The sequence below is a fragment of the Jaculus jaculus genome, chromosome 2 (assembly GCF_020740685.1).
Source record: "Jaculus jaculus isolate mJacJac1 chromosome 2, mJacJac1.mat.Y.cur, whole genome shotgun sequence".
Lineage (NCBI taxonomy): Eukaryota > Metazoa > Chordata > Mammalia > Rodentia > Dipodidae > Jaculus > Jaculus jaculus.
Genome location: NC_059103.1, coordinates 68,245,360 through 68,272,675, shown reverse-complemented (window position 1 = coordinate 68,272,675; position 27,316 = coordinate 68,245,360). Strand labels below are relative to the sequence as shown.

At 40.5% G+C, this 27,316-nt stretch overlaps 1 protein-coding gene across 3 annotated transcripts in view; it reads left to right on the top strand.

Annotated features, from left to right (window-relative positions):
- The window catches only part of Acsm5 (acyl-CoA synthetase medium chain family member 5), a 35,317-nt gene extending 16,701 nt beyond the window's left edge, over positions 1-18,616 (top strand). For 2 of the 3 annotated variants that reach the window (XM_004665442.2, XM_045143641.1), the window contains 11 exons: positions 199-406; positions 2,449-2,592; positions 5,378-5,531; positions 7,675-7,754; positions 9,415-9,538; positions 10,600-10,680; positions 10,784-10,885; positions 14,597-14,724; positions 14,809-14,908; positions 17,215-17,334; positions 17,698-18,616. In XM_004665442.2, coding sequence (XP_004665499.2) covers positions 199-406; positions 2,449-2,592; positions 5,378-5,531; positions 7,675-7,754; positions 9,415-9,538; positions 10,600-10,680; positions 10,784-10,885; positions 14,597-14,724; positions 14,809-14,908; positions 17,215-17,334; positions 17,698-17,781 — 1,325 coding nt within the window. In that variant the 3' untranslated portion in view covers positions 17,782-18,616. Of the gene's footprint in view, positions 1-198; positions 407-2,448; positions 2,593-5,377; positions 5,532-7,674; positions 7,755-9,414; positions 9,539-10,599; positions 10,681-10,783; positions 10,886-14,596; positions 14,725-14,808; positions 14,909-17,214; positions 17,335-17,697 lie in introns of those variants that run through there. The other variant, XR_006635756.1, reaches the window with a different exon arrangement.
- Positions 18,617-27,316: the final 8,700 nt, after the last annotated feature.

The window sequence follows — 27,316 nt, the reverse complement described above, 5'->3', positions numbered from 1 at the left end:
TAAGAAGTAGATATAAGAATGCATGTAAAGTTCTTACCATCTGTAAAGGCTGCATATGGATTTTTCAGATTTTCTTATCATTATGGCTCCCTCTTTCAGCTCAGGCATCTCAACTCTCTCCAGCCATTTTCTTCTCCCGTCTGTGCAGTAAGATCCTCTTGTACATCTAAGCCAACTTCCCCCTTCTGTGTGATACAGGTGTCGTCATGATCCCAGGTGTCACTCAGCTGACGGAGAAGGACCTCAAGTACCGTCTGCAGGCGTCCAGGGCCAAGTCCATTGTTACCAGTGACTCCCTAGCTCCACAGGTGGATGCCATTAGTGCCGACTGCCCTGCCCTCCAAACCAAGCTGCTGGTGTCAGACAGAAGTCGGCCAGGCTGGTTGAACTTTCGGGAACTAATGTTGTGAGTTGGGGCTCTCCAGGGGGATAACAATGGAATGAACTTGGAGTCTTTTCAGCAACAAGAACTGAAATGCTTGCCATGGGGAGACTGAATCAGGGAGGAACACTCATTCTGGAAACCATCTTAATGCTCAGTCAGTCAGTATCCAATGCACCATTTGCTCTGTGTGCTTAAGTTGCTTCTCTAGTGGCAGCAAGAGTGATTAAAATGTTAGGCAGCATTTGTAAGCTGAGCTGTACGATGCGTTGGGTTCACAGCAATGGTCTGTAATAACACAGCTACCATATATTTGGTGCTTACTATGTATCAGGCATGGTACTAGGTAAGCCTTAACCTGCATTCATTCATGCAGGAAGAATTGAATGAACATGTGTTTTGTGACAGGAAAATTGTGCTTGGTGCTCATAACATTGTAGTGAGTAAGATATCACCTTATTTAATTCTTGAAATAACTCTATGGAAATGCAGCTCAATTTTTATAGAGGAGAAAACAGACTTAGAAAAAGTACAGGGACTTGCCCAATATGCAAAATGTAGCTGTTTTAATCCTCTTAAGGAACAGAAGCAATAGCATAAATACATATTATGAAAGGATTTATTAGATTGGCTTATGTACTAGGCAGTCCAATAATGGCTGTCTGTAGGTTGGAGAGTCAGAGAACCCAGGAAAATACTCATTCTTTGAGGCTGGATGCCTCAGCACTCCCATACTGGTGCTGAGGACCTGTAGGATTCCTGGAGAGCTGCTGGGCTTCAGTCCACAGTGAAAGGATGAAGACACTGTGTTCCCATGTCATCACAGGATGGCAACAAAGGGCATATGCACTCATTAGTAAGTACGAAGGGGGGGACAAAAGCAGTGCTGCTTTTCCCTTGAGCTGTTTTCTGTCTAGGCTGCTGCTGGAAAGGCTCCCCACTCCAGGGGAGGGTTGCCCGCTCTCAGCTCCCTGTAATGCCCTCACAGATTGGTCTTGAAGTGTGCCTCTTAACTGACTCCTAACCCAGTGAAGCTGACAATTGAGATTAACCATCACAGGCATAAATTCAGTGTTAGGGAAGAGTCAAAGCCACTTCTGTCTTGTAACAAAGATCTGGCCGCATTTAACTGAGTTTAAGCTTTTGTCCTGATCCAAGGCCAGACATATGCCGAGAGTACTAGCACCCAGAGAAAAAGAAAGAGGATTTTAAGTTTGAGGCCATCCTGGGCTACATAGCCAGAACCTATATCAAAACAAAATAAAAAAAATGCAAAACAAAAAAAAGAAGTAAGAATCTAAAACAAAATCCTCAAGACCTGCACTCTTAAGTCATGAATGTCTACCTCATAGACCAGATGTCTCTGGGTGTTTCAAATACAGATTCAAGGGCCAACATCTGACTTACTTAGCCAGACATGTCTTATCAAGGATCCCTGGATTCCATAATTCTAAGAATCAGCCCATGTGATTTTGGTGACCTAACAGGTTGCCCTGGATCTGTTCTAATTAAGTTGTCATTAAAATTGCTTGAAGAGCTTTGAAAAGTCAATATTCTCATTTTGTCCAAGGTAGGGCACAAATAAAGGAATTTCTTCATAGAGCTAACTCAGAGATACCAAAGTACACCCAGGATAAGAACCATGAGCCAGCTGATTCTTAAATCATAAAACTTTTGAAAGTACCCAAATCTCCACCTCCCCCAAAAAAGTCAGGTAAATATTTAAAAAATAGTTATAAATTAATAGAAATTGAGGTGAGGCTGGGGCTGGGGCTGTGCCTAAATGGATTAACTAGGCACATGAAAATATATATGTTTCACCAGAAAGTCCCTCATATCTTGGCCAAAGAACATAAGATTTGTTTGAGAAAGTCTTTTGTCCATTGTAAGCCTCAATTTCTTTCTCTGCAAAAGGATTACAATGATGTGGACAACATAACCCTAGACAAAGAGCCTCACACATGGTCTCTTGAAATGGCAGTCATTTCATCAGTGTTAAAATATTTTTTTACAAGTCACTACTTTTGAGCCCATCTATAACACAAAATATTTCCTCTGTTTTCTAGAAAGGCATCTTCAGAACACAAATGCATGAGGACCAAGAGTAGTGACAAATTAGTGATCTACTTCACCAGTGGAACCACCGGGGCCCCAAAGATGGTGGAGCACTCCCAGTGCAGTTATGGACTTGGTTTTGTGGCCAGTGGAAGGTACGAGGACAGCTTATCTTAAAGGGCCTAAGAGCAGCAAATGAGTAACTGCGCAGTGGGGAGTGTGTGAGAGGAAAGAGACAGAGACTGAGGTCAGAGAGGTCAGAAGGTGAGTCACATAGGGTCATGAGGGCTGTAGCTTTAAGATGAAAAGCTGTCAAAGTTTGTGCAACTCTTAGCAAGATATACAATACATAAAGTTCACCATTTTCCTTAAAATATTTTAACTGAAACATATCAATTGTGCCTAATTATAGGGTACTATGTGATATTTCAATCCAAGCATATATTGCATAATGCTTAAACCATGGAAAAAACTGATCCATATTTTCAAACACTTATTACTTATTTATGATGAAAACACTCAAAACTTTCTGTTGAATTTTACCATTTTAAGTGTATCATCCAATGTCATTAAGCTTACTCATGGTTGCACGGCTGCCACCACTATCTATGTAGTAGCAGAAACTCTGCAGTCATTACGTGATTCCCTCCACGTCGTCCTGTCTCCAGCTCTCACAAGAGTATTCCAACTTTCCATCTCTGCACATTTTACTACTTTACGTACTTCTTGAGAGTAGTGTGGAGGGATTCTGAAATCTGGTTTCTTTCAATGAGCATAATGTCCTCAGGGCTCATCCATTTCTTGGCAGGTGAGAAAATTTTCTTGTTTTTCATTAATGAACAATATTTCATTGTATGCATCATGAGTTTTAAATCCATTCACCCACTGGAAGATATAGAGATTACTTTTCCATTGTGTCTACTGTCAGCCAGGCTGCTATAAATATTAGTGTATAAATGCCTTATTCAATCCTCACTGTTAAGTCTATTGGATATCTAGTAGGAATAGAATTGCTCAACAATGTTACAATTCTGTTTTTCTTTTAAATTTAATTTTGTTGTGTTTATTTATTTGAGAGACAGAAAGAGGCAGATAGAGAAAGGGAGAGAGTGGGCATGCCAGAGCCTGTGTCCACTGCAAATGAACTCCAGACACATGTGCTACCTTGTGCATCTGGCTTTACGTGGGTACTGGGAAATTGAACCTGGGTCCTTTGGCTCTGCAGACAAATTCCTTAACTGCTAACCCATGTCATTTTTTTTTTTTTTTTTTTTTTTTAGTTTTAGAAACACTGAATCTTTTATTTTTTGAGCAAAAGACTGTTGTATGATTTTTAAGGCTCACTCAGGATTTGGGGTTACTAATAGTAAGGGGCAAGGAATAAAGCAAGGGATTAATAAAAGGGACAGGGCATTTGCAGAGGTCAAAGAGTGAAGGGAAAGATGACAAGATTATGAGGATTTTAAACATAGACCTAATGAGATTTGAGGACAGTTTACTCTGGGAAGAATAAGAGGAACTGAATGAGTGTCAAGGATAAATCTAAGTTGTGTGGCCTGCACTGCACAGAATGTTAGAAAGGAGACTAGAATGAGCTATGCAGAGGGAAGAAAACCAAGAGTTGTCTCCTGTATCATAAATGCAGCTGTTACTCATGTTTCCCACTCCAAGTTAAAGTAGAGGTGTGGAGCAGGAATTTGGGTCTGTAAACATAGAAGTAATGAGTGATGCCTACTGAAGTTTCTAGCATACAGATTATATTCAGCACATTGATACTGGCTGATATTTGAAAAGAAAGTCTCAGGACTGAGTACCCAAAGCATGTATGCAGTGACGGGAGGGACCACAGTGGACTTAGAAGGAGCTACTCATGAGGAAGGCCAAGAGAGGGGAATGGCAGCATGTCTGTCTTCGATGTTTGCAGGCCCTGTTTCATAAGATGTTTCTCCTCTGCCTCGCCTCTGTGTCTCCTATGCACCACTGAAGTCAAACTCAGGTGTCATCTCCCCAAAAGCATTTTTCAAACCCTCACTCTGTATCCCATGGAAGCATGAGATCTGTTGTAAATATGCTCAGTAATGCCCAGTAATTATTTGGTGAGATAAGGCTTGACTTGCTCTGTGTGAGGTGTATGTTCTCTGACATCACTCATGGCTTTGATTTTTACTCTGTGTGTGAATGGCTACATGTGTATGGGCACATATATGCATAGATGTATAAGCACATATATATGCATATTGTGGAGGCCAGAGGACAACCACTGGTATCATTTCTCAGGAGCCCCATCCACCTTTTTATGAGACAAGGTATTTCATTGGCCTGGGAGTCATCTACTTATGCTAGAATGACTGGCCAGTGAGGCCCCATCTCCTCCTCCCCAGCACTTAACAAGGGTGTGCTGCTATGCCTGTTTCTTTCTTTTTTTTTTTTTCATGTAGGTTCTGGGGGTAAAACGTATGTTCTAATGCTTGCAAGGCATTGGCTTTATGGACCCAGCCCAATTTTAACTCTCTTAAGATTCTTTTCCAAGGGTTTCCTAGATGCTTATACTTAGTAAGCTATAAGCCCCAAGGAATAAGATTTATCACTTCTATATCCCTAATGCTAGTTCCAGACAAAGTGCTAAATTAATGTCAACTGAGAAAAGTCCCTCATCACAATATATTGTGATTATTTATCTCCTTGTCAGTTGCTCTCACCAGATATTGACTTTCTTGATAATGTGGGATCTGTTGTTTTAATTCTGTCCTCTTATCCTAGGACACAGATACAGAGATGTTCAGCAAATGTTATTTGAGATAATCGTTGACTTGATGGATCTTTTGTGAACTTACAAGCTTAATTATGTACCCACTTTGATCAGGGCTCCAAATGAGGTGATGTAGATATTATAACACTTTTTAAATATGGAGGCTCCTATGACTCTCTAATATTTGGCAGGAGGTGGGTAGCCTTGACTGAATCTGATATCTTCTGGAACACTACAGACACTGGTTGGGTGAAGGCAGCCTGGACTCTTTTCTCTGCCTGGTCCAATGGAGCTTGTGTTTTCGTCCATGAGCTGCCTCGAGCTGATGCCAAAGCTATCCTGAATGTAAGAGAGTATTTAAAAAATGTTGCTTTTCCAATATTGGAAGTTAATCAGGCATTCTACCATGGAGCTACTTTTCTAGCCCATTTTTAAAATTTGAGGGAGTCTCACTATTTTACTGAGGCTGACCTTGAACCAGAGCTCTTTCTGCTTTCACCTCCCAAGGTGCAGGCATATGCCACCATGCCCAGCTCAGAAATACCTCTTGTGCATTGGGTGTAAATTAAATGAATGGGATACAAACTGCAAACTTGTAGTAGAAATGTATGAACCAGGGACTACTAAACTTCCTTAATGTTGAAACTAACCAAAAATTCTCTCAGGACCTTCCATAATAGGGACCCTGCCCACCTGGCTACCCCTAATCATTGTCTGTGTTCAAGGCAGCTCCCTAGACACAGAAGCACTCGCTCTCCCCAAACTTTAGTATATCTTGTTTGTTTCCTGCCTGTCACACCTCTTTCCACCACCATCTTCCCTATGCTGCTGTCAACTCCTAGAAATTTATGGGTAAAACCAAGGGCATGTACTACTGTCCAGGGAGCTTATCACGTGTCTTTCACCCAACTATCCACCTGGTGACTCCTGTCTACTTCCATGAGGTCTTCTCATGAAGAGGAAGAACTGATATCCCTCATGAAGATACAATATATCTTTCCTCTGCCCTTCACCCTAACTTGCATTTCTTAAAATATCAGCAGGTCCAACTGTCTAGACTCATTTCTTTCAGGTAAGATGAAACACGGGCTGTGCCACTGGTCAAACTTGGACTCTCATCTTACCTTTTCAGCCTTTCTGAGCTTCATTTTCACCCGGAGAAAGAGTTCTGTAGTGTTGTCATGAAAATGAAATGATTCCTGGCATCCTTGGGTCCTTAACATGTATTAATTATTATTAATTAATCATTATTGTCATTATTCATTTAGGACTTGTCAGTCTTGTATATGCACCTTCTCCCTCCACTGCCCATAGCTCCGACAATGTATTTATAACTCACTGCTATGCCAAAGCTAAAGAGCAGCTTAAAACACAAATATTTATCATCTCACAGATTTTGATAGTCTGGATTCTGGCAACAGCTTTACTAAAGGGAACTGGAGCAGGATCCCTTGTGAGACTATTGTCAGGATGTCAGCAAGGATCCTTAATGCTCACAACCATTATTCATGGTACCTAAAATGCAAGAGCAAGCCAAGAGTCCATCAACAGACAGATGGGTAAAACAAATAAGGTATATGCATACAATAGAGTGTCAGTCCACCTTTAAAAGAAAAGAAATGCTGACATCCTGCAACATGGCTGAGCTCAGAGGACATCATGCTAAGTGAAAGAAGCCAGGCATCAAAGGGCATAAACTTCACAACTCCACTTACATAGGTGCCTATAGTACTCATTGTCCAGAAAGACAGTAGAATGGTAGCTGCCTAACTTTGGAGAGAAAGTAAGAGGGTACTAATGAACAATGAACATACAGATTCAGTTTTGGAACACAAAATAGTTCTGGATATGGGTGGTGATGATAATGCAACCTTGTAAAGATACCTAAAGGAAGGTTAGAAAGGGGTAAAGTGAGTAAATTTTATGATATGTACACCCTATAATAATTTTTAGAAATTTGCCAGATAGGAGTGCAGCTATCTCAAGGCCTGGTTGAGATTGGAGAACGTGGCTTAAGGATCTGTGGTTTTTATCAAGCTTCAACTGCCCACTGGCTACTGTCCAGAGGCTTCAGTTCCTCACTATGTGTCCTCATCTAAAGAATAGTTGGAGTGTAGTCACAATCTGGCAACTTGCTCTCTCCAGAGCAAGTAATACAAGTGAGGGAGAAAAGACAAAACCATCCAAGACAGAAGTCATCCTCTTTGTGTATCCTAAAATCTCAAAATAGTGCTACCACGTCAGCAATGTGCTATTTATCCCACATACCAGACTTAGTGAAGAATGGGAGAGGATCTCACAAGGGCACAGGGCACAAATGTCGATAGGTGGAAGCCTTGAGGACAATTGTGGAGGCTGGATGCCACCCAGAGTTTTCTAGTTGTCTGCTTTGCTAATGTTAAGATGGAGATTTAGTTCGCCTGCTCCATCTCTATGAAATCCCACTTGAGTGACTCTATAGAACCTTCCACCCCTTCTTTTTTTGTAGATTCTCTGTAAATTCCCAATAACCACCTTCTGCTGTGTCCCAACCATCTTCCGGATGATCGTGCAGGAGGATCTGACAAGGTAGAACCCATCTGCTTAACATCTGATTTTCTACATGTGTGAGCCTACACCACGCCTACCCTTTCACTTCACACCTTCCCTTTCACTCTACATGTGTGAGCCTGCACCACACCTAACCATTAACCCTCTTTTTCCTGTCTCTGTTTTCCCATATACCCTTTTCTGTCTAGGAATGTCTTTCTCTTTATCACTATCTGGCTGCTGTCCGTCACACAAACAAACACGCATATAGACACTCACCACAAGCACACACACTCATAATCCTTATAAACATACCATGCAAAGATGATTTTACCAGTGCCTAGGAATTCGTGTCCAGATGTAACTGAGTAGATTTAAGGCAATCTGAAATTTGAACACTTGAAGTAGGCTTTCTCCTCAGCATGTATCCATAGGCTAGTTCCTCAACAGTGTGTTTGTTACTTCTAGGAGAGTAAAGAAGTTGTTGTATTTCCATTAACCATCTAAAGAATGAGATTTGTGGTCTAGAATCTTAAGTTTAATTAGACTAACCAGCTTACCAAGTATATACTCCTCTCCCCAGACTAAGCCAAGCAAGCTAGCTGTTCTTGAATATTTGCCTTTGGGAACCCAAGAGAGGGTGACAATACATTGTGGATGGCTCTCATCCTGAGTAAATCCAAAGCAGTATCTGCTGGCAGGGCGAGGTGGTAGATTAGAGTGAATCTCCTCATCTCTCAGTAACCTGTTGACCTCAGTCTGTTTTTCATTTCTCTCCTTACCAGTCCTCATTTTCCTTAACCACAATGTCTGGCCATGAAAAGAATGTCCTTACATGATTCTCCAATTCTTCTGGAGATGCTTAATATATCCTCACATTATTTTAGCTGATGGCAATCTCTGACTAATTTATACAGGACCAGTTTGGTTAAATGATTCTTAACTGTACTAAATAACTCAAGCAATAGATGTTATCCAACAGGAAGAATGATAAAAACAGTATTTGTAATCACTGATTTTTTTTTACAATGCTTTTTGTTGAACTGGTAAGTAGTTTGTAACTTTGTTAATGCCTTTGAGAATTTTTGGACCAATTTTCAGGCGATTATTCAAAGGCTACTTTCCATTTAAAAAATATGTATATTTTTTTTATTTATTGACTTGAGAGAGAGAAAGAGAGAGAGAGAGAGAATGGGCATACCAGGGCCTCTATCCACTACAAACAAATTCCAGACTTATGTGCCACCTTGTGCATTGGGCTTTACATGGGTACTGGGGACTCAAACTTGGGTTCTTAGGCTTTTCAGGCAAGTGCTTTAACTGCTCAGCCATCTCTCCAGCCCTATTTTTATATTTTAAATTGATTTATCTTTTACAATCATATCATTGTCTCAATCTACTTACTATGACTACATTTGATTTCAGATAAATTATTTAGACTGACTTACTATTATGCCAAAAACTGCCATTTGAATCTCTGATTTTTATCCCAAACTCAGGTAAGATTAATTACTTTTTTAGTGATCTGTCCTAGAGGAACATGCCCAGAGTCAGAGGTTTGGCCACTGGGAGCAAACTGTGTAGCAGTGAGGAGTTGCATTTCTCGTGTCTTTGGAATTTTGGACCTGGATAGCAATGCTGAAGTGTGGGTGAGGATGAGCTCCTGACTCAGAGGTATTTGTCTTCTTGCTTGAGAAAGGTATCGCTTTCAAAGCCTGAAGCACTGCATAACAGGAGGAGAGGCCCTCAACCCTGATGTGCGGGACAAGTGGAAGTGTCAGACGGGCCTGGAGCTGCATGAAGGCTATGGACAGTCTGAGACAGTGAGTGCAATGCCCCAAAGATCACTGGACCCCAGCAGTCACCAACTGACCTCTGCTCAACACCTGTCAGAGACTACCCTGCCCTTAGGAGAAACACTTATAATTAAACATTGACATCCAACCACCTTTGTGTTGAAAAGCAGTAAAGTAATTTCACAAATACATCATGACCAGAAAATCAGCTCTCCTGGTGTATCAATTATTTTTGTGTGGCTGTGACAAAATATCTGACAGAAACAAAATAAGAACAAGGGACTTATTTTTACTCATTGCCTCAGAGGGTTTGGCCCATACTCACTTGGCTCCTTATGGTTGCACAGAACATCACGGTGGAAGGAGCTTGTGGCCAGCCAGGAAAAAGAGAAAGGTCTCATGTTTCCTTTTTCCTCTTCCTTTCTCTTGTGTCTTTTATTCCACTCTGGCTCCCAGCTCATGGGATGGTGACACTCATATTCAGGGTGAAGTCCCCACCCTCAATTAATCCTCTCTAGAAACAGCCTCACTGACACACCCAGAGCTGCGCCACACCATGTCCTAGGCAATTCTAAACTTGGTCTAGTTAACAGTGAAGATTGATAATCACAGCTGGCCAAGAAATAGCCCACAGCAAATCCAAGTAAGCTCAAAATTCTACCAGTGACCCCCACAGACATCTAGAGGTGATAAGGGAATTGGTTCTCTTGGCTTCAGTGGTACATTGAGCACTTTATGTGTGGCTACCAACTAGAGTGCTTGATAAAGGTGTGTATACTGTGGGAAGAAGACAGAAAGAAAGGTAAAGGAGAAATGAAGGAAGAACAGAGAAGGGAGGGAGGAAGAAAAGGTATGGCAAGAGTGAAGGAATGAGGAAAAGAAAGGAAAGGAAGAAGAAGGAAGGAAAGAAGTTGAATGAGGCAAGGAAAGGGAGAATAACAGAGGGAAGTGATGAGGAAGGCAAGAAGGCGGCGAGGGAGCAGAGAAAGAAATAGGAGAAAGAAAGTACCAGATGGCCGGTGGCAGCACTCATGACGGAGGGGCTAAGATGACGAGGCTTCTCCTTGGTGGTACTGATTTCTCTCCAGGTTGTAATCTGTGCCAATCCGAAAGGCTCAGCAATCAAGTCTGGATCCATGGGGAGAGCATCCCCACCTTATGATGTGCAGGTAGGTAGCCTCTGCCCACTCTGGTGAGGAGCCAGACACATCTTGGGAGCACAGGCTTGAGGTTGTGCACATAGTTAGATGCCTCTTGTGGTGTCTCCATCAGATTGTGGATGATGAGGGAAACATACTGCCTCCAGGAGAAGAGGGGAGTGTTGCTGTCCGCATCAGACCAACCCGACCCTTCTGTTTCTTCAATTGCTATTTGGTAAGAAGCTGGAAACAGCCTGTTATTGTGTGCCAAGCCCTGAAAGCACCTTTTTAAATCAAGATTGGTTAGCATAACTCTTGGAATAACTGCATGTGGTAGGTTGGTACTATTACTGATATTGGATGAGTATTGATTAGGAAACGAACCATTGATGAGGAAGTTACAAAAGTGAAGTATTGGGCTGGGAAAGATGGCTTAGAGGTTAAGGAACTTGCCTGCGAAGCCAAAGGGCCCAGTTCAATTCTCCAGTGCCCAAGTAAAGCCAGATGCACAAGGTGGTGCATGTGTCTGGAGTTTGTTTGCAGTGGCTGGAGGCTTGGCATGCCCATTTTTTTCTAAATAAATAAATAAATAGTGAAGTGTCATCCACTGTCACACAACTAATGGGTTCGGGTCATGGGCACAGAATGAAAGCATACGATAACATCATCATTTTATGGATGAGAAAATAAAGGTTCAGAGAAGGAACGGGGCTTATCAAAGATCAAACTGCAATTTTGTATCACAGCCAAGTTTTCAGGAGGCTTCTTTTACTGGTTTGCTGGCTAGGCTTGTATCCTAGGACTTTAGTCCAAGTTTCTGAAATAATCCAGAAATAAGCCTTTCCTTTCTACACATGCTGGCTGGTGTTTAGGATGGACTTTTCTGAAAACTTTTGCTGTAACCACCCCCACCAAAGCTGTCTGCCATCAGAAGCACCCAAGAAGCCTCAACTATGATGAATGCTGGCATGCCACTTCAATATAAATAAATTACAATTCTGAATGGTGTGGACGAACTCACCACGTGATCTAAATATATACCAAGGCTTGAGAACCGCTACCTCACAAAGACCCCATGTCTCTGACATACAACTGAGAACCATTAAGCTATAGCAATCTCATATCATGCAAACACTGATCTGTTAATCAGTCACAGATTGGAATAAAATACCAATCCATTTATTTCTAGAATGTTCTTTAGAGGTTTTATGTGACTATAAAAATATATCTTTACTGTACTTTATTTAAAATCACAGAAACTTGGGATGGATAGGTGGCTTTGCAGTTAATGTTCTTGCCTTCAAAGCCAGAGATCCAGGTTCAATTCCCCAGGACCCATGTAAGCCAGATGCATAGGGTGGCACATGTGTCTGGAGTTCATTTGCAGTGGTGTGGCTAGAGGCCCTGGCATACCCATTTTCTCTCTCTCTCCCTCCCTCTTTTTCTCTCTCTTTCAAATGAACAAATAAAATGTTTTTTTAAAAAATCACAGAAACTTCTCTATTTGAAAAAAAACATAGTAATAACACTGACAAGGGGTGTCAAAAATTTAATGTGTTTCCATATATGTGTGTGTGTGTGTGTGTGTGTGTGTGTGTGTGTGTGTGTGTATGTATATGTATATGTATATGTATGTATGTATTGCTGGGCATGGTATCACATGCCTTTATGAAAGAGAGAAAGAAAGAGAGAGAGGAAAGAGAGAGAGAGAACTGGCACGCCAGGGCTCAGCCACTGCAATCAAGCTCCAGACGCATGCACAACCTTGTGTACATATGCAACTTTGCACACTTGTGTCATCTTCTGCATCTAGCTTATGTGGGACCTGGAGAGTGGAACATGGGTCCTTAGGCTCTGCAGACAAGCACCTTAACTACTCAGCAATCTTTCCATACCTCCTTCTAATATTTTTTAAAGTGATACATTGCATTCCTGGAAAAGTTACTCATATATTTCTTTCTTCCTTTCTTTCTCTCTCCTTCCCCCTTCTCTCTCTCTCTCTCTCTCTCTCTCTCTCTCTCTCTCTCTCTCTCTCTCTCTCTCTCTGTGTGTGTGTGTGTGTGTGTGTGTGTGTGCACGCATGCATATCTGATGTGGTGTGTGTTTGTGCCCTTGCTGTGCATACTACACTCACCTGTGGAAGTCTCTCACCCGAGTTCTTCACAATCCCTCTTCCCCTGGTCTTGTTTGTGAGACAGTCTCTCATAACTGCTTCAAGCACTTGTGGGGTCCATTGATTCTCGAGTTTCTGCTCCCCTGCAGGACTAGGGTTATAGGCACATGTAGTTATGCCCATCTCCCAGGCCCTCATGCTTGTGCCGGAAGCACACTTAATCATTGAGCCATCTCTCCAGCAGTACTCAGTTTTATTGAATACCTGCTTCATGGGTCTAAATGTGCATTGGAACTCATGGAGTTTACACACACATCCTCTCTGAATCTGTAACCATTCCACTGATCATGTTCTAAAATAATCTGTGAACTTATTTAGTAGGCAAAATATTGCAATTTCTTTGACTTTTTCATTCCAGAACTACTACCAGTAGTAGTTGTTTTTCTAGAAAAGTATCTCTTTGTGAGAATAATGGCATGTATAAAAACTAAGGGAGAATGCCAGATCAAGGTGGCTTTGTGAGTGCTAAGCAAGACTTCAAAGTGAATCCCACACTCACATCCAACAATAAGCATGAACATTTCACATTTATGTTGGTTCCTCCCAACAAGCTGAAATTGCACATGTCAGTTACATGAATATTCTCATGTCAATTTTATGTCAATAAAATAAATGTAGTTCCTACACTAGGGAAACAAAGTGATAGATGCACACAGTTTACCACATTGCTATTTATAACAGACAAAAACAATGGAGGTCTTCATACTTAATAGAGCAAGTGTCTCCTTACTCAGCTCCTTTATTACTGTTGTATCTGCTATTAGCTTCTTCTTGTTGTTTACATCTATTCTAGAATCAACTTATCAAGTTCCATGACAATGTTTGCTCCATTTTTAACTGGTATTGCATTAAGTCTATATACCAAGTGGGGAAGAAATGACTTTCCTATTCAGTTTTTGCACTTATTTATATTTTCTTGAATGTTCTCTAGAGTAGTAAATTTTCTGTGTCTGTATATTACAGATTTTGTATCAGATATATTTTAGACATTAATAGCTTATCTTTTATCAAAATGTATTTTTGAATGGAGGTATAATTTGCCTACAATCTAATGTACTTATGTTAAGTATACAGTCAGTGGCTTTTGACAAATGCATACCCTTGTGTGATACCACCACAGTGAAGATACTGAATGACATTGCTGTTATCTCCCAGAGATCCCTTGAGCTCCTTTGAAGCCTACAATCTTCAACCCAGACTCTAGGCAATGGGCAAAATGTTGTCATTATATAATAATTTGGTCTTTTTAAAAAAGTATCTTATACATATAATCATAAAATATCTACTTTCTTTGTCTTATATTTATTATGTTGTGTTTGCCAGCCACCCATGTCTTTGCATGCATTATTTATTAACTTTTTTATTACCAAATAGTTTTCCAGAATCATGGTTGATTTCTTTCTGTTTCCTCTACCCTTGCCTCCCAGTGATGGGCTTTCCAGCTAATGCCTCAATTTCTACTTTCAGGGCATTCTTTTCCTGATCCAATGGTACTATATATGCATCCTGGACATTCAAAAATGCTTCATAGGACCGCTTCAAGGGTGGTCACCCTGAATCACTTCCTGTCTCCCTCCCAATTAAAACAGGAAAACCCACAAGTAATAGTATTACAGCTGCCTGTCCAGTGGAAAATTCTGGTCTTCTTGGGCCTTGGGAACCACTCGACTTCTGTTGAAAGGTCTCCAGACACCAGCATAGGACTCTCCTGACAGTGGCAGGCATGAGCAGCCACATCCACATGGTTCCTCATGAGCTCTCTTTGTCTTTCAGGATAACCCTGAGAAGACAGCAGCATCCGAACGAGGAGACTTTTACATCACTGGGGACCGAGCCCGCATGGACAAGGATGGCTACTTCTGGTTCTTGGGGAGAAATGATGACGTGATAAACTCTTCAAGGTTGAGCTATCTGTTCTTTTCTCCTCCCTTTGAAGTTCCATAGTGGGAGGAAAGCCATTGGAAGAGTTTGTTTTTCTCTTCCAGCTACCGGATTGGGCCAGTTGAGGTGGAGAGTGTTCTTGCTGAGCATCCAGCTGTCCTTGAGTCTGCTGTGGTCAGCAGCCCAGACCCCATTCGGGGGGAGGTGAGGTCAAGAGCATAATCCCTTGCATTTGCACCTATTAGTACCTATCAGAACAAAAAGAAATGTCTGGATTCCTCTTGCATGCCTCACCCAGTACCGGAAGGTTGAAACAACATTGTCAGTCACACATTCCTTTTGATTAAGCTTCATCCTCTGGCCTTTAGAAATATAAATACTCTCTACAAAGACATAGATGGAAAATAACAAGCTTTAGTTTTAAGCGGACATTGAACCGGCTCCTAACAAGGCTGCCTAGGAGGCAGGAGGTCTTCACAGATGCAGGCACTATCCTCCAACCATCCAATAAACAGGCAACTGCTGTCAGATGAAGACATAGAGTGTATATCAGACATGGTGATGGATGAGGACTACAGCTTGGAAGGGATATTCAACTTGACAGAAAACAAAATACACATCCAAAAGGATCTCAATATAGCATAAAGATGAGTCAAATGCAAGACACGGGACTTTTACAGAGAAATGCAAATGCAGAGGGACCCACAGAAGGGAAAAATCAGATCAGCTTCAAGGCAGATCTGTTGTATTAAGTTTTCATCACTGTGTCCATGATGCCTGACAGAAACAATTAAAGGGAGGAATGCTTCATTTGAGCACACATTTTGAGAATTTCTGTCCAACATGGTGGGGCAGCTCATTTCATGACAGTATGAACATATGGCGAAGGCTGGTCCCTATGCAGAAGACCAGGAAACAGAGAACCAGGCAGGAGCCAAGGACAGAATACACTGTCAAAGATCTACCACTAGTGACTAGTTCTACTTGCTGAGAGTTCTACTCCTAAAACCTCTCAAAATAATGCCCACAGCTAGGGAACATTCAAAACACAAGTGTATGATAGACATTTCAGATTCAAAGGATAGTTATAAAACCAGCAAAACCCTAAAGTGCAAAGCAGTTATCTTGTGAAAGTTAATGTGATGTGAGTTTTCATGCCCAGAAGCATCAGAGCCAAAGGAGTGGTTTTGAAAACTAGTCTAGTCTGTGGGCGATTTACAGCTGCATTGTCTAGGGCTGTTGTTTAAAAGGCATCTTTGTAGACCCTACATCAGACCTGATGAGTGAAATTAACTCGAGAATCAGTCTAGGTCATAAGCATTTCAGTCAGCAGCCCTGTGCCAAGTGATTCTCTGCTAAAATAGCATGAGTGAGGCGTGAATCCTATCTGTGTGCTAGAGAAACTATACCTGCAAAGAACAAGTTTTGCATGCTGTGAGTTAACAGGAGTAATGGTAAATGTCTCTCTGCTCAACGCTAATCCATGTATAATATATAGCATGTGCTCAATAAATAGTTAGCATTGTAAAAGAAAGTTTTTCCTAAAACCCAGGTTTGTCTGAACATGAAATGATAGTGAGCATACCACCTTTGAGAAGTATGAAAGGACAACAAACTTCCAGGATATTGTTGGAGGAGTTTAACATTGGTAAGAAGCAGCAGCCAAGATCTCTGAACTCTTCCATTCCCATAAGAAAACAAGTTTTGAACATCTGTTTCCTCCTTAGCAGGAGGCAAATGGCAGGAGAAACCTAAGCAGTGAAAGTCAAGGTGCAGGATGTCCCACAGGATGCCTGAAATAGAAGCTGGCACACTCTCTCCTCAGGAGGGATTTCTTCAATCTCACCTGTTCAGGCTCATGCCTTGCCATTGTCCTAGTCAGGAAAACCCAGAACCTCATCATCTTAGGAGCTCCTTTTTTCCAATGTTTTTGTATCTAAAAAGAATAAACAGTGACTCCTAATGGTGTCCTTGAATGTCAAGGAAGTAGCTTGGGAAATAAGTATCTGAAATCATTCCACAAAAGCCAGTATTATGTGAGTGGGGAGATGCGAAACACTTGCCATGTAAGCATGAAGACCTGAGTTTGGGTCCCCAGAACTGATGTAAAATCCATGCATGGTGGCACATGCCTGTGGTGCCAGCACGGAGGACACAGAGACAGAAGTATCCCTGGTCTTGCTGGTCAGCTGGTCTAGCCAAACCAGTGAGCTCTGGGTTCGCGGAAAGACCCTCTCTCAAATCATCATCATCATCATCATATGGTTGAGAAATTGATGTCCTGCCTTCATGTGAACACACGTGCCCACACATACATCACCAGTCATACACACCACACACAGAGAAACAGACATGCCACACATGAAAAAAACAATCAGACAATGCTCTAGCAGTAGATTCTGGAAAGGCAAATGGGCTGGTACGAATGGGCACTTATCCACACGGTTAGCTTAAAGAACAAACATTATTCCTAAAGGTTTGATCCTTTCTGGGCTCCCCCGCCCCTGCAGGTGGTGAAGGCATTTGTGGTCCTTTCTCCAGAGTACTCTTCTCATGATCCAGAGGCACTGACCAGAACACTCCAGGAGCATGTGAAGCAGATGACTGCCCCATACAAGTATCCCAGGAAGGTGAGAGTCTGGGGCTCTAGACATAAGATGGGAAATTGCATGAACACACACTCCCTGGCTTCCTGTGTGCTATGGGGCTCTATGTCAGAAAGACACACATGCTAGCTGCTACTACAGCCTTTTCCTAGTCTTTCTTCACTGGATCCCTCCCAAAGTTCATTGCATTCTTCCTCTAAGACTTGATCAGATGTCAAGAGTGGTGGTGAAATGCAATGGATTGTGTGTTTTCACTGTTGTTACTTGGGGGTAAATCCTGGCTTGCAGCAGAACCCTGCACTGATGATACCGAAGGTAATGACTCAAGACTAGTCTTGTGGGACAATGGCAGTTTCTAAATATTTGTTTGTTTGTTTTTTTCACTAGGTAGCTTTTGTTTCGGAACTGCCAAAGACCGTGTCTGGAAAGATCCAAAGGAGTATACTGAGAAAACAAGAGTGGGGGAGATGAGCTATGATCTAGGAAGATTCCATAGTCCTCTGAAGGTTCCAAGAAGAAACAGCTGGTGAGCCCCTGAAGGGAGCACCACCCCTTTAGCTCACAGGCATCAAAGATACTCAGCTTCCATGTGGCATCGTGGGATCATCCTAGAAAATATCAATAACATCACTGGGTCCGAGCAAACAGCCACTTTCCAGCTTAGCAAATGCCCCGATATTTAAATCCCTCTCTGTCTGGAGGCATCCTCAACCTCTGCCCACTAGTCTCATTAAGATTTTGCGCCTGTCCCTTGGAAAGACAGATCACCATAGCCTTGGAGTACTCATGTCTCATTCTCTGCCAGTTGGCATAAAGGCTTGACTCTTTAGATGAAGCCATATTTGGAAACAGCATTAACATAAAACTGGCATACCCTTTGCTTCTAAATCCCATATTTGGAAATCATGGTAAAAGAAAAATATTCAAAATGTAGAAAATGTCTGATGGAAAAAGATACTCAGCCACCATTATTTAAAAATAAAATGAAAATCAGAAAAAAATTTTAAAAATGAGAAAATGATTAAGTTGATTAACTTTGCCTGTTGTGTGGCTATTAAAATAATTAATAATAGTTTATCATGCCTTGGCAAAAATAAAAGCTATATTAAGTTTTTAAAAATATATGGAGAGAAAATAATTTTCCTACTGGATAATTATAGATCTGAAAACAAAAAGCACTAAAAACAATGGCAGTAATTGTACTGGGAATTGAGAAGGGAGGGAAAATAATAATGGTCATTGTTTTTCTTGTCTCTATACATGTCTATTTTCTTAATAAATGGATACAACTATTTTAATGAACAAATCACTTCTATGAATCAATATTCCTAAAGCACACAGTTTCTTAGGCCTAGCTCTCCCTTCCCACCATACCAGTGTTATCCTGAACCTGGAGGACATGGTTCTCGATAGTGGACACCAACTACAAGGTAAAGAACTGGTGAAAACTCAAAACAATATTAGTGCCTTCTACCTGAATCCCAGGACTTCCTGTTGCTTATCAACACATATTTATTGAGCACCAACTCCAAGTTGGAGTCTAGCAACATAATAGGAAAAGTCAAGTAGTCCCTACCTGTATGAGTTTGCCAGGACCTCTACAAATAAGCCCCATGGCTGAGTGGTTTCCACAACAAATTCTCTTCCTTGCAGTTCTGTGGTTCAGTGCAGGCCTAGTACCAAGGTGTTGATAGGTTTCCCCCATTCCACGGCTTCTCCTTGGACTGAAGGAGGAAGTGTTCACTCCATATCTCCATACAGACTTTCCTCTGTGTGGATACATCTGTGTCTGAATCTCTTTTTCTGAGAATACCTGTCATTTCCTGCTGGATCAGGGCATTCGAACCCTCTTGAGTTCACTTTAGCTCCATCACCTCCTTAAAAACCCAGTTTCCAAAACCAGTCTGGTAGAACAGGCTTTTAATCCCAGATACTCAGCAGGCTAGGCCATAGAGATTGTAAATTCAAGGCTAGCTTGGGTTATAGTGACTTCAAAGACAGTGTAGGCAACTTATTGAGACCCTGTCTTAAAATTTAAAAGAATGAAAAAATAACTGGTGTGTAGCTTAGTGGCTGAGTGCTTGACTATCATATATAAAATGTGTTCAATCTCACTATTTAAAAAAAATACTATCTTCAAGTAAAGACACATTTGAGTTGGGGAGGGGTAGTAGGAGTTAAGACTTCAAAATATGAATTTGGTGGGATAATTCAACTCATTGCACTTTTCTTACAGAGTTTAGTCTAGGGGGAGGCTGGTAATATTTATCAAGAGTATTGGCAGTAAGTACACAAGGCTGATGAACTCCACAATGCACAAAGACTATAGGTCTGCCTTCTCACTTCTCAAAAGGACAAAGGCAAAATTTCTAGCTACAGCTATGCTCTCTGGAGCCAGGCTCCACCATCTATATGCTGGCACTTCCCCACCAGCCCCAGAAGTAGTTCTCAGCAATGACTATTGCTGCCTCCATCATGCTGTGAGAAGGTATTCTATCTCAGGTATTGTGCCAAGTGCTTTGCTGACATCTATCATGGCTCCATTCACATTTTAGGAATTCCCATTGTACCACCACGATTATAGCTCTGTCTTCATACCATATGTGATGGTTAACATTAATTGTTAACCTAACATGTTATATAATCACCTAGGAGATAAGGAAGTTTCTAGATTATGTAATTGAGGTGGAAAGACATACCTTAACTATGGGTAGAACTATCCAGAGGGCTTGGGTCCTGGGCTGAGTAAAAAGGAGAAATGGATTTACACACAAGCATTCAACTCTCTCTCTCTTTCTCTCTCCTTCCTGACTGTAGATGTAATGTGACCAGCTACCTCATATTCCTTCTGCCACACTTTCTCAGTCATGATGGGTTGTATCCATGGTGGTTTGATCCAGGTTCCCCCCATAAACTTATGTGTTCTGAATGCTTGATAGATAGCTGATGACAACTGGGGAATTGAAGCCTTGTTGTAAGTGTGTTGTTGGGGGTGGGCTTATGGGTTTTATAGCCAGTTTCCCCTTGCCAGTGTTTGGCACTCTCCTCAACTATTGTCACCCGATGATAATCAAGAGGTGAGGTCCAGCTTCTGCTAGTGCCAAGTTTTTCCCTACCACCATGGAGTTTCCTCTCCAGTCTGTAATCCAAAATAAACCCTTTCCTCCCACCAGCCTCTTTTGCTTCGATATTTTCTGCCAGCAATGTAAAGCTATCTGCAACAGCATCCTCTTGACCTATAGGCCAAAATAAACTTTTTTTCTTAAGTTATTTATTGATGGGTATTTTTTCAAAGAAACAAAGAAAGGTACTAATACACCATCCATTCCATGTATCAATTCATTTTTAAAAAGAAAATATCGCCAGCCGTGGTGGCGCATGCCTTTAATCCCAGCACTCGGGAGGCAGAGGTAGGAGGATTGATTGCCAAGAGTTCAAGGCCACCCTGAGACTACATAGTGAATTCCAGGTCAGCCTGAGCCAGAGTGAGAACCTACCTCGAAAAAGAAAAGAAAAGAAAAGAAAAGAAAAGAAAAGAAAAGAAAAGAAAAGAAAAGAAAGAAAGAAAATATCTTCACTCCAATTGATATTGAATATTTGTGAAAAGATAAGTCTGGTAATACTCTCCTTCATAATGCATGTCAAGATAACCAACAGCATGAGAACCACTTGTCTAAAATCAGTGGCATGCACACATACACATACCCACCATTACACACACACACACACACACACACACAAACACACTGTATTAGTTACTTTTCTTGTTGTTATAACAAAATATCTGACAAAAGAAATTTAAAAAGGAAAAGTTTATTTGGGATCTGGTTTGAAAGTGCAGTCCACCATCTCAGGGAAGACATGGTGCTGAGAGCAGATCTAACTGTGGCTATAGTGAGTCAGCTAATCACACTGCGTCTGTATGTAGTCAGGAAGCCAGAAGAGATGAACGTTAATATTCAGCTTACTTTCTCATTTTTTCCTCTTTGGTTCAGTCTCAGACCACAGTCCATACGATGGTGTCCCTCCCATTCAGGATAAGTCTTTCCATCTCAGTTAAATTTTTCTAGAAATATCCATTTAGGCATATCCAGAAGTGTTTTTCTTAGGTGATTCTAGATCCAATCAAGTTGAAAATAAAGATTTACCATTACATAGATGTATGTACAAATTCACATGAGTACTTACACACAAAAACATACACACACACAGTCATACACAGAATAAGATAATAACACACCCATAGCAGTCATGTACAAAAATGTAAACATACACACTCATATACACATAGGCTATCATACATGTACCTATATACTTCACCCAATCATACTCATTATCATGTCAAATGTTGTATTTTCTTCCTTGTGCTAGTTTATTTACTCAAGTATTTATTGAGGAATTTCCAAGTTCTCTAGATAACTCAATGCAAGATCTCTGTCCTCATGAAGCTTAGAATCTAGTGGGAAAAGGCTGGAGAAATAGTTTTAAAATAAATCCTAAAATGTTAAAAGGTCATTAAGGCTGGGAAACAGTGCCTGGTGATGGGAGAGATGGAAGAAGAACCAGTTTGGAGGTAGACTGTAATTTTAAGTACATAGGCAAGTTAAGCTTGATTGAGATTGTGACAGAAAAAAAAACCTCTCTGGCCAAGATTTGAAGGATTAGAAGGAATTATGCAGGTGGAAACTTGGAGGGGGGAGAAATAATATGAGAAAAGAGAACAGTATGTGCAAAGGACCTTGTGTAGGGTTGCTTTCAAGGAACAGGAAGGAAACAGTGTTACTGATGTGAAGACAGTAAGAGAGAATGAAAGGTCAGGATATCAACAGTAAGTGTGGAGGTCATGAAAGACCTTGCATGATGGTGGCAAAACATTGATGTTTATTTTGTATGAAACTGAGAGTGTTTTAAATAGATATGTGACCTATGCTTAGCTATCTAAAATGAACTAAGTGGTTTTCCATGTTCATTTCTGCCCTATCTCCAAACTAGGAGGATTGTGTTTTAGTTAGCTCTGTGGGCATGAGAGTAACATCCAATAAATATTTATTTATTAATTGACAGGAACAACTAATCCCAGTAATGACAGTGCCCCATGACCTGTGTACTGAATGATGACCCTAAAAGCTTCAAATCAATGGTTTTACAGGTTCCTTTGCCCCACTTTCTGGAAGGAGAAGTGACTTTGCTGCTAAGCTTCCTTCTATGCATGTGACCTGTACTAATGTTCCCTGAACCATTCCCCTAGCTCTCCAAATCTTCTGCATCCACAGGACCAACAGGAAGGGCTAATAACCCCCAGACCCTCCATCCACACAGAATAAATTTATGTCAAAATATCCCCTCCAAGTTCCCTGTACTAAATATGCTGGCTTCAATCTATTGGGTGCTTATAATGTTCGATCAATTTTTTGTAATCTATGAATATCAAGTTTTAAAATTTTTAATGGGAACTTAATATATGAACAAACTGCAATTTGTTCATATTCCCATCAAGTTTCATCTCCCCTATTTACATTACACCTAGGCTTTCCTCTTTCAAGGAGGTCTTTCCCTTTTTGCTGTCTGATTCTTTTGGTTTTCCTCCATCTTCCATGTCAAAATGATTGTGGGTTCAGAATAGCGGAGGTATTGTGAGAACATCAATAATTGCTATGGGGTCATGAAAGCATCAGTCAGTTTATGTTGGGAGAACAGTGCCTCAAAGTATACCTTCCTACCCTGTGACTCTTACATTGTTTATGTGTCATCTTTCTCAATGTTCTCTGAGTCTGAGAGGTCAAGATAGAAATTTGCCTTAATGCCATGCTCCCAAAAGTCTCTTATTTTCTTTCTGCATTGATGAGGTTTGAGTCTCCTCAGTGTCTACTGTCGTTATCAGTGAGAGAAAACATGCAGTACTATCTTTCTAAGCGTGGTAACCTCAGTATAGTTCTTTCCAGACCCATTCATTTTCTGGTGAATTTGTAATTTCATTTTCTTTACAGCTGAGTATAACTCCATTGGGCATATGTACCACATCTTCATTTTCCTTTCATCAGTTAATGGGCATGTGGGCTGACTCCATTTCCTAGATATTGTGAATAGAGAAACAACAAACACAGCTAAGTAAGCAAATACCTCCACAGTAAAGTATAAGGTCTTCAGGATATATGCTCTGGAATGATTTAGCTGGATCAAAAAGTCAATATATTTTTGGATTTTTGAGATATAGCCATACTAATTTCCCTAGTGGCTGAATAAGTTTACAATCTGTTCAACAGTGAATGAGGGTTACTCTTTTCCTGCACCATCACTAGCATTTGTTGTCATTTGACTTTTTTATGATAGCCATTCTGATCTGAGATGGGACCTCAAAGTATTTTTAAATTGCATTTTTCTGATACCTAAAGATATTAAACATTTTAAGGTGTATATTGCCATTTCTATTCCTTCCTTTGACAATGCACTTCAGTACTCTGACCCACTTTTGAATGGGTTGGTTGGTTTCTTATTACTCTTTTGAGTTCTTTGTATATTCTAGATATTAAATCTCTGTCTGATGTATATCTAAGAAAGAATTTTCTCCCATTCTGTGGGCTATTGACTCTGTTGATGGTTTGTTTGGATATACAATAGCTTCTAGGTTTCAGAAGATCCCATTAGTTAAGTGTATGTCTTACTCCCTGGGCGCCTGGAGTCTTAATTGGAAAGTCTTCTCCTATGCCTGTATCTTGAAGTGTTTTACCCACTTTTTCTTCTAGTTGCTTCACAATCTAAGGTCTTATATTGATGTACTTCATCCATTTGGAGCTGATTTTTATACAGCGTGAGAGCAGAGGTTCTACATTCATCTTCTACATGTAGTTACTCAGTATCTCCAGCACCATTTATTGAAAATTCTATCTTTTCTCAAGTGTGTGCTTTTGTCAGATTTGACAAAGGTTAGGTGGCTGCAATTACTTGAACTTATATCTGGATCTCCTATTCTACTCCATTTATTTATGTGTCTGTTTTGTGCCAGTACTATAATGTTTTTACTATGGTGTGGTAGTGTGTCTTGAAATCAGGTAAGATGATACCACAAGCACTATTCTTTTTTTAACTTTTTGTTGACAATCTCCATACACATATACAATATACTTTGATCATCATTTTCTTCTGCAGTCCTTTCTTTCCCTCCTCTCCTGTCCTCCATGCACTGAATTCCTTCTTTTTTCCAACTAGTCCCTGTTCTATTTTGATGTCATCATTTTTCCCTCTCCTATTATGTAGGTAGCATCAGCCACTCTGAGGTCTTGAAAATCATGATGACTTTGTGCCTGGAAAACAGTATTGCAAGGTACTCCTCCCCTTGTTTTGACTCTTACATTCTTTCCTTCATCTCTCCCACAATGGTCCTTGGCCTTGGAGGATAGGATAGTGATGTCTAACATAGTAATGAACACTCCACTGTCTCTTCTTCTTAGCACTTTGATGACTTTTGAAGCTTCTTTCCAAAGGTTACTCTTTGAAGATAGTCACTGCCATCTGAAAAGAGAAGCTTTTCTAACCAAAAGTAAAAGTAGCATTAGTATATACCATAAACATGGATGTGCTTAGAGTGCAGTTTGTGGGAACAATATAGCCATTTAGGCAAACAATAGTAATAGTTTCCCCACCCCAGGGCTTATGATTTCCCCAGACATAACATTTTTCATTACCAGTCCCTTCCAGTGGAGCAGATCTCAAGTCCAGTCAAAGAACAGTTGGTTTTCTCCATAACAGCCTTGCCACTATTGCACCAGTTGGCATATTTGGCTTGGCTGGCCAACCATAAAGCTTGCAGGGTCCACAGCTAGTTAAGACAATTTATGACTTTTCCCCCAACAGGCTACATAGCTATTTCTAGCATTATTACAGCCAGTCAACAGGAAGGAGGCTTCTAGCTTAGCTCTAGCTTGAATTCTTACTAAGAATCAGCAAAACCTTGTGATATCTTCAGTCCCAGCAGTTTTCTTTTTGCTGAGGACATTTTTGGCTATATAAAGCCTATGCTTTCAAATAAAATTCAAGATATTTTTTTCCTTTCAAACAAGACAATGCTTTATTTAGATGATCCAAAATAACATCTCATAGAAAAGGAACTGTAAATACAGCCAAGGTGTTTTATTTACATGACCAGAAATTTTATTTCATGGAGAGGGAATTGTTATCAGTAATCTCTTTCACCATCAATATCAATTTCCTCTAAAATACTCTGATACCACTTTCCAAATATAAACTAAAAAAATTTTACCACCCCACCCCTCAAACTAAATTTTCCCTATAAATGAAAACAGTCTTCAGGAACATTTGTTTAATGTTAACATAAGTAAACAACATGGTTCTTTCTAACAACCAACAATTATCTACCAAAATAGCCTGCCCTATGCATACTTTCATAAATGCTTCACTATGGGCACAGCTACTGCTGTTCTTTGTCATGGTATCACATATGACCTATGCAGCAGTATACGAGAACACATCCAGGCACTCTGGAAGTAATTAGTATTTTAACTTATATTTAGTCTTCACTTTGGAGGCAGGATGTCACTATGGAGCCTAGACTAACCTAGAACTCATGATCCTCCCTGGTGCTGGCATTATATATAAGTATATAAGTATAATTCACCACATCCAGCTCAGGAATTAACTCATAAGGGAAATAACTACAAAATGTGAAAAACTCAAACTGAAACTGCCTGCCTGTTGGAGCCCCCCAGGTACACTGTGAAGAGAAGGCCCATTATCTCATTGGTTCACCTGGAACCTAGACCCTAAGCACAAAGACAAAGCAGCTATTCTTATAGCACCAGCAAAACTTTAATATATTGCCCTGGGGTTCTTGGTGCTATAGTGCACCTCAGAAGCAGCCACATATGTTGACTCCAGGAAAAAGTCATGATGATATTCTGCTAAAAACCTCAGAAGGACATCAAAATGCTTCAGTAAAGCCTTCAAATTCTTCTCTGGTAAGGACATCTTTTCAAGGATTTCTGGAAGTTTTACAAACAATCAAAACAAATGTTGTGCCCATAAACATAAGAGGGAGCATCCTAAAAGGCAGACCAAATGGCTGAACCTCACCAGGCCCTTAGAGGAACACCTGAGCCACAAGACACTGGAGAGGGTATGATGAAGACTGACCTTAATCTTCTACAGCTTCTCTCTCTATTCTCTCTTCTCTCTAACTCTTTTATATTAGTTATCTTTTTTTTCCTTTTCTTAGTGGGCACTGACCTTTAACTCCCAGTACCAGCATGTGGCTATCATCCACAATGAGCTTTTGATCAAAGAGATCTATAAGGTTTCCTGAAAGAAAGACAGGTTTCTGTCCGAGTACTTGATGACCCACCAAAGGTTAGCGGTAAGACCCTACTGATGAAGACACCTTATGTGGTTGACACGTAAAATGGAATGGCATGGCTGGAAGCTGGAAGAGAGTCAGAGTCAGTCCCCAGACAGTCAGCCATCTTCACAATGTTAATTCTTCCTATCCAGGATCAAGAGAGATCATTCCATTTTCTCAAGTCCTCCTTAATTTCTTTTTTGAATGTTTTTATGTTTTCATTGTATAGATCTTTCACTTCCTTGATTAACATTATTCCAAGTTTTTTTTTTTTTGCTATTGAAAATGAGACCATGTCCCTTATATCTTTCTCTGTATCTTTGTTATTTGCATATAGAAAGTCTACTGATTTTTATATATTGATTTTGTATCCTACTACTTTGTTATAGGAGTTAATCACCTTTAGGAGTTTGGGGATGGAGTCTCTCAGGTCTCTTATGTATACAATTATATCCTCAGCAAATAGAGCTAACTTAACTTCTTCCTTTCCAAATTGTATCCTTTTTATTTCTTCCTCCTCTCTTATTGCTTTAGCTAGAACTTCCAGTACTATATTGAAGATGAGAGTTGAGAGAGGGCAACCCTGTCTTGTTCCTGATCTCAGTGGGAATTCCTCCAGTCTCTCTCCATTAAGTATTATTTGGGCCTTAGGAACTT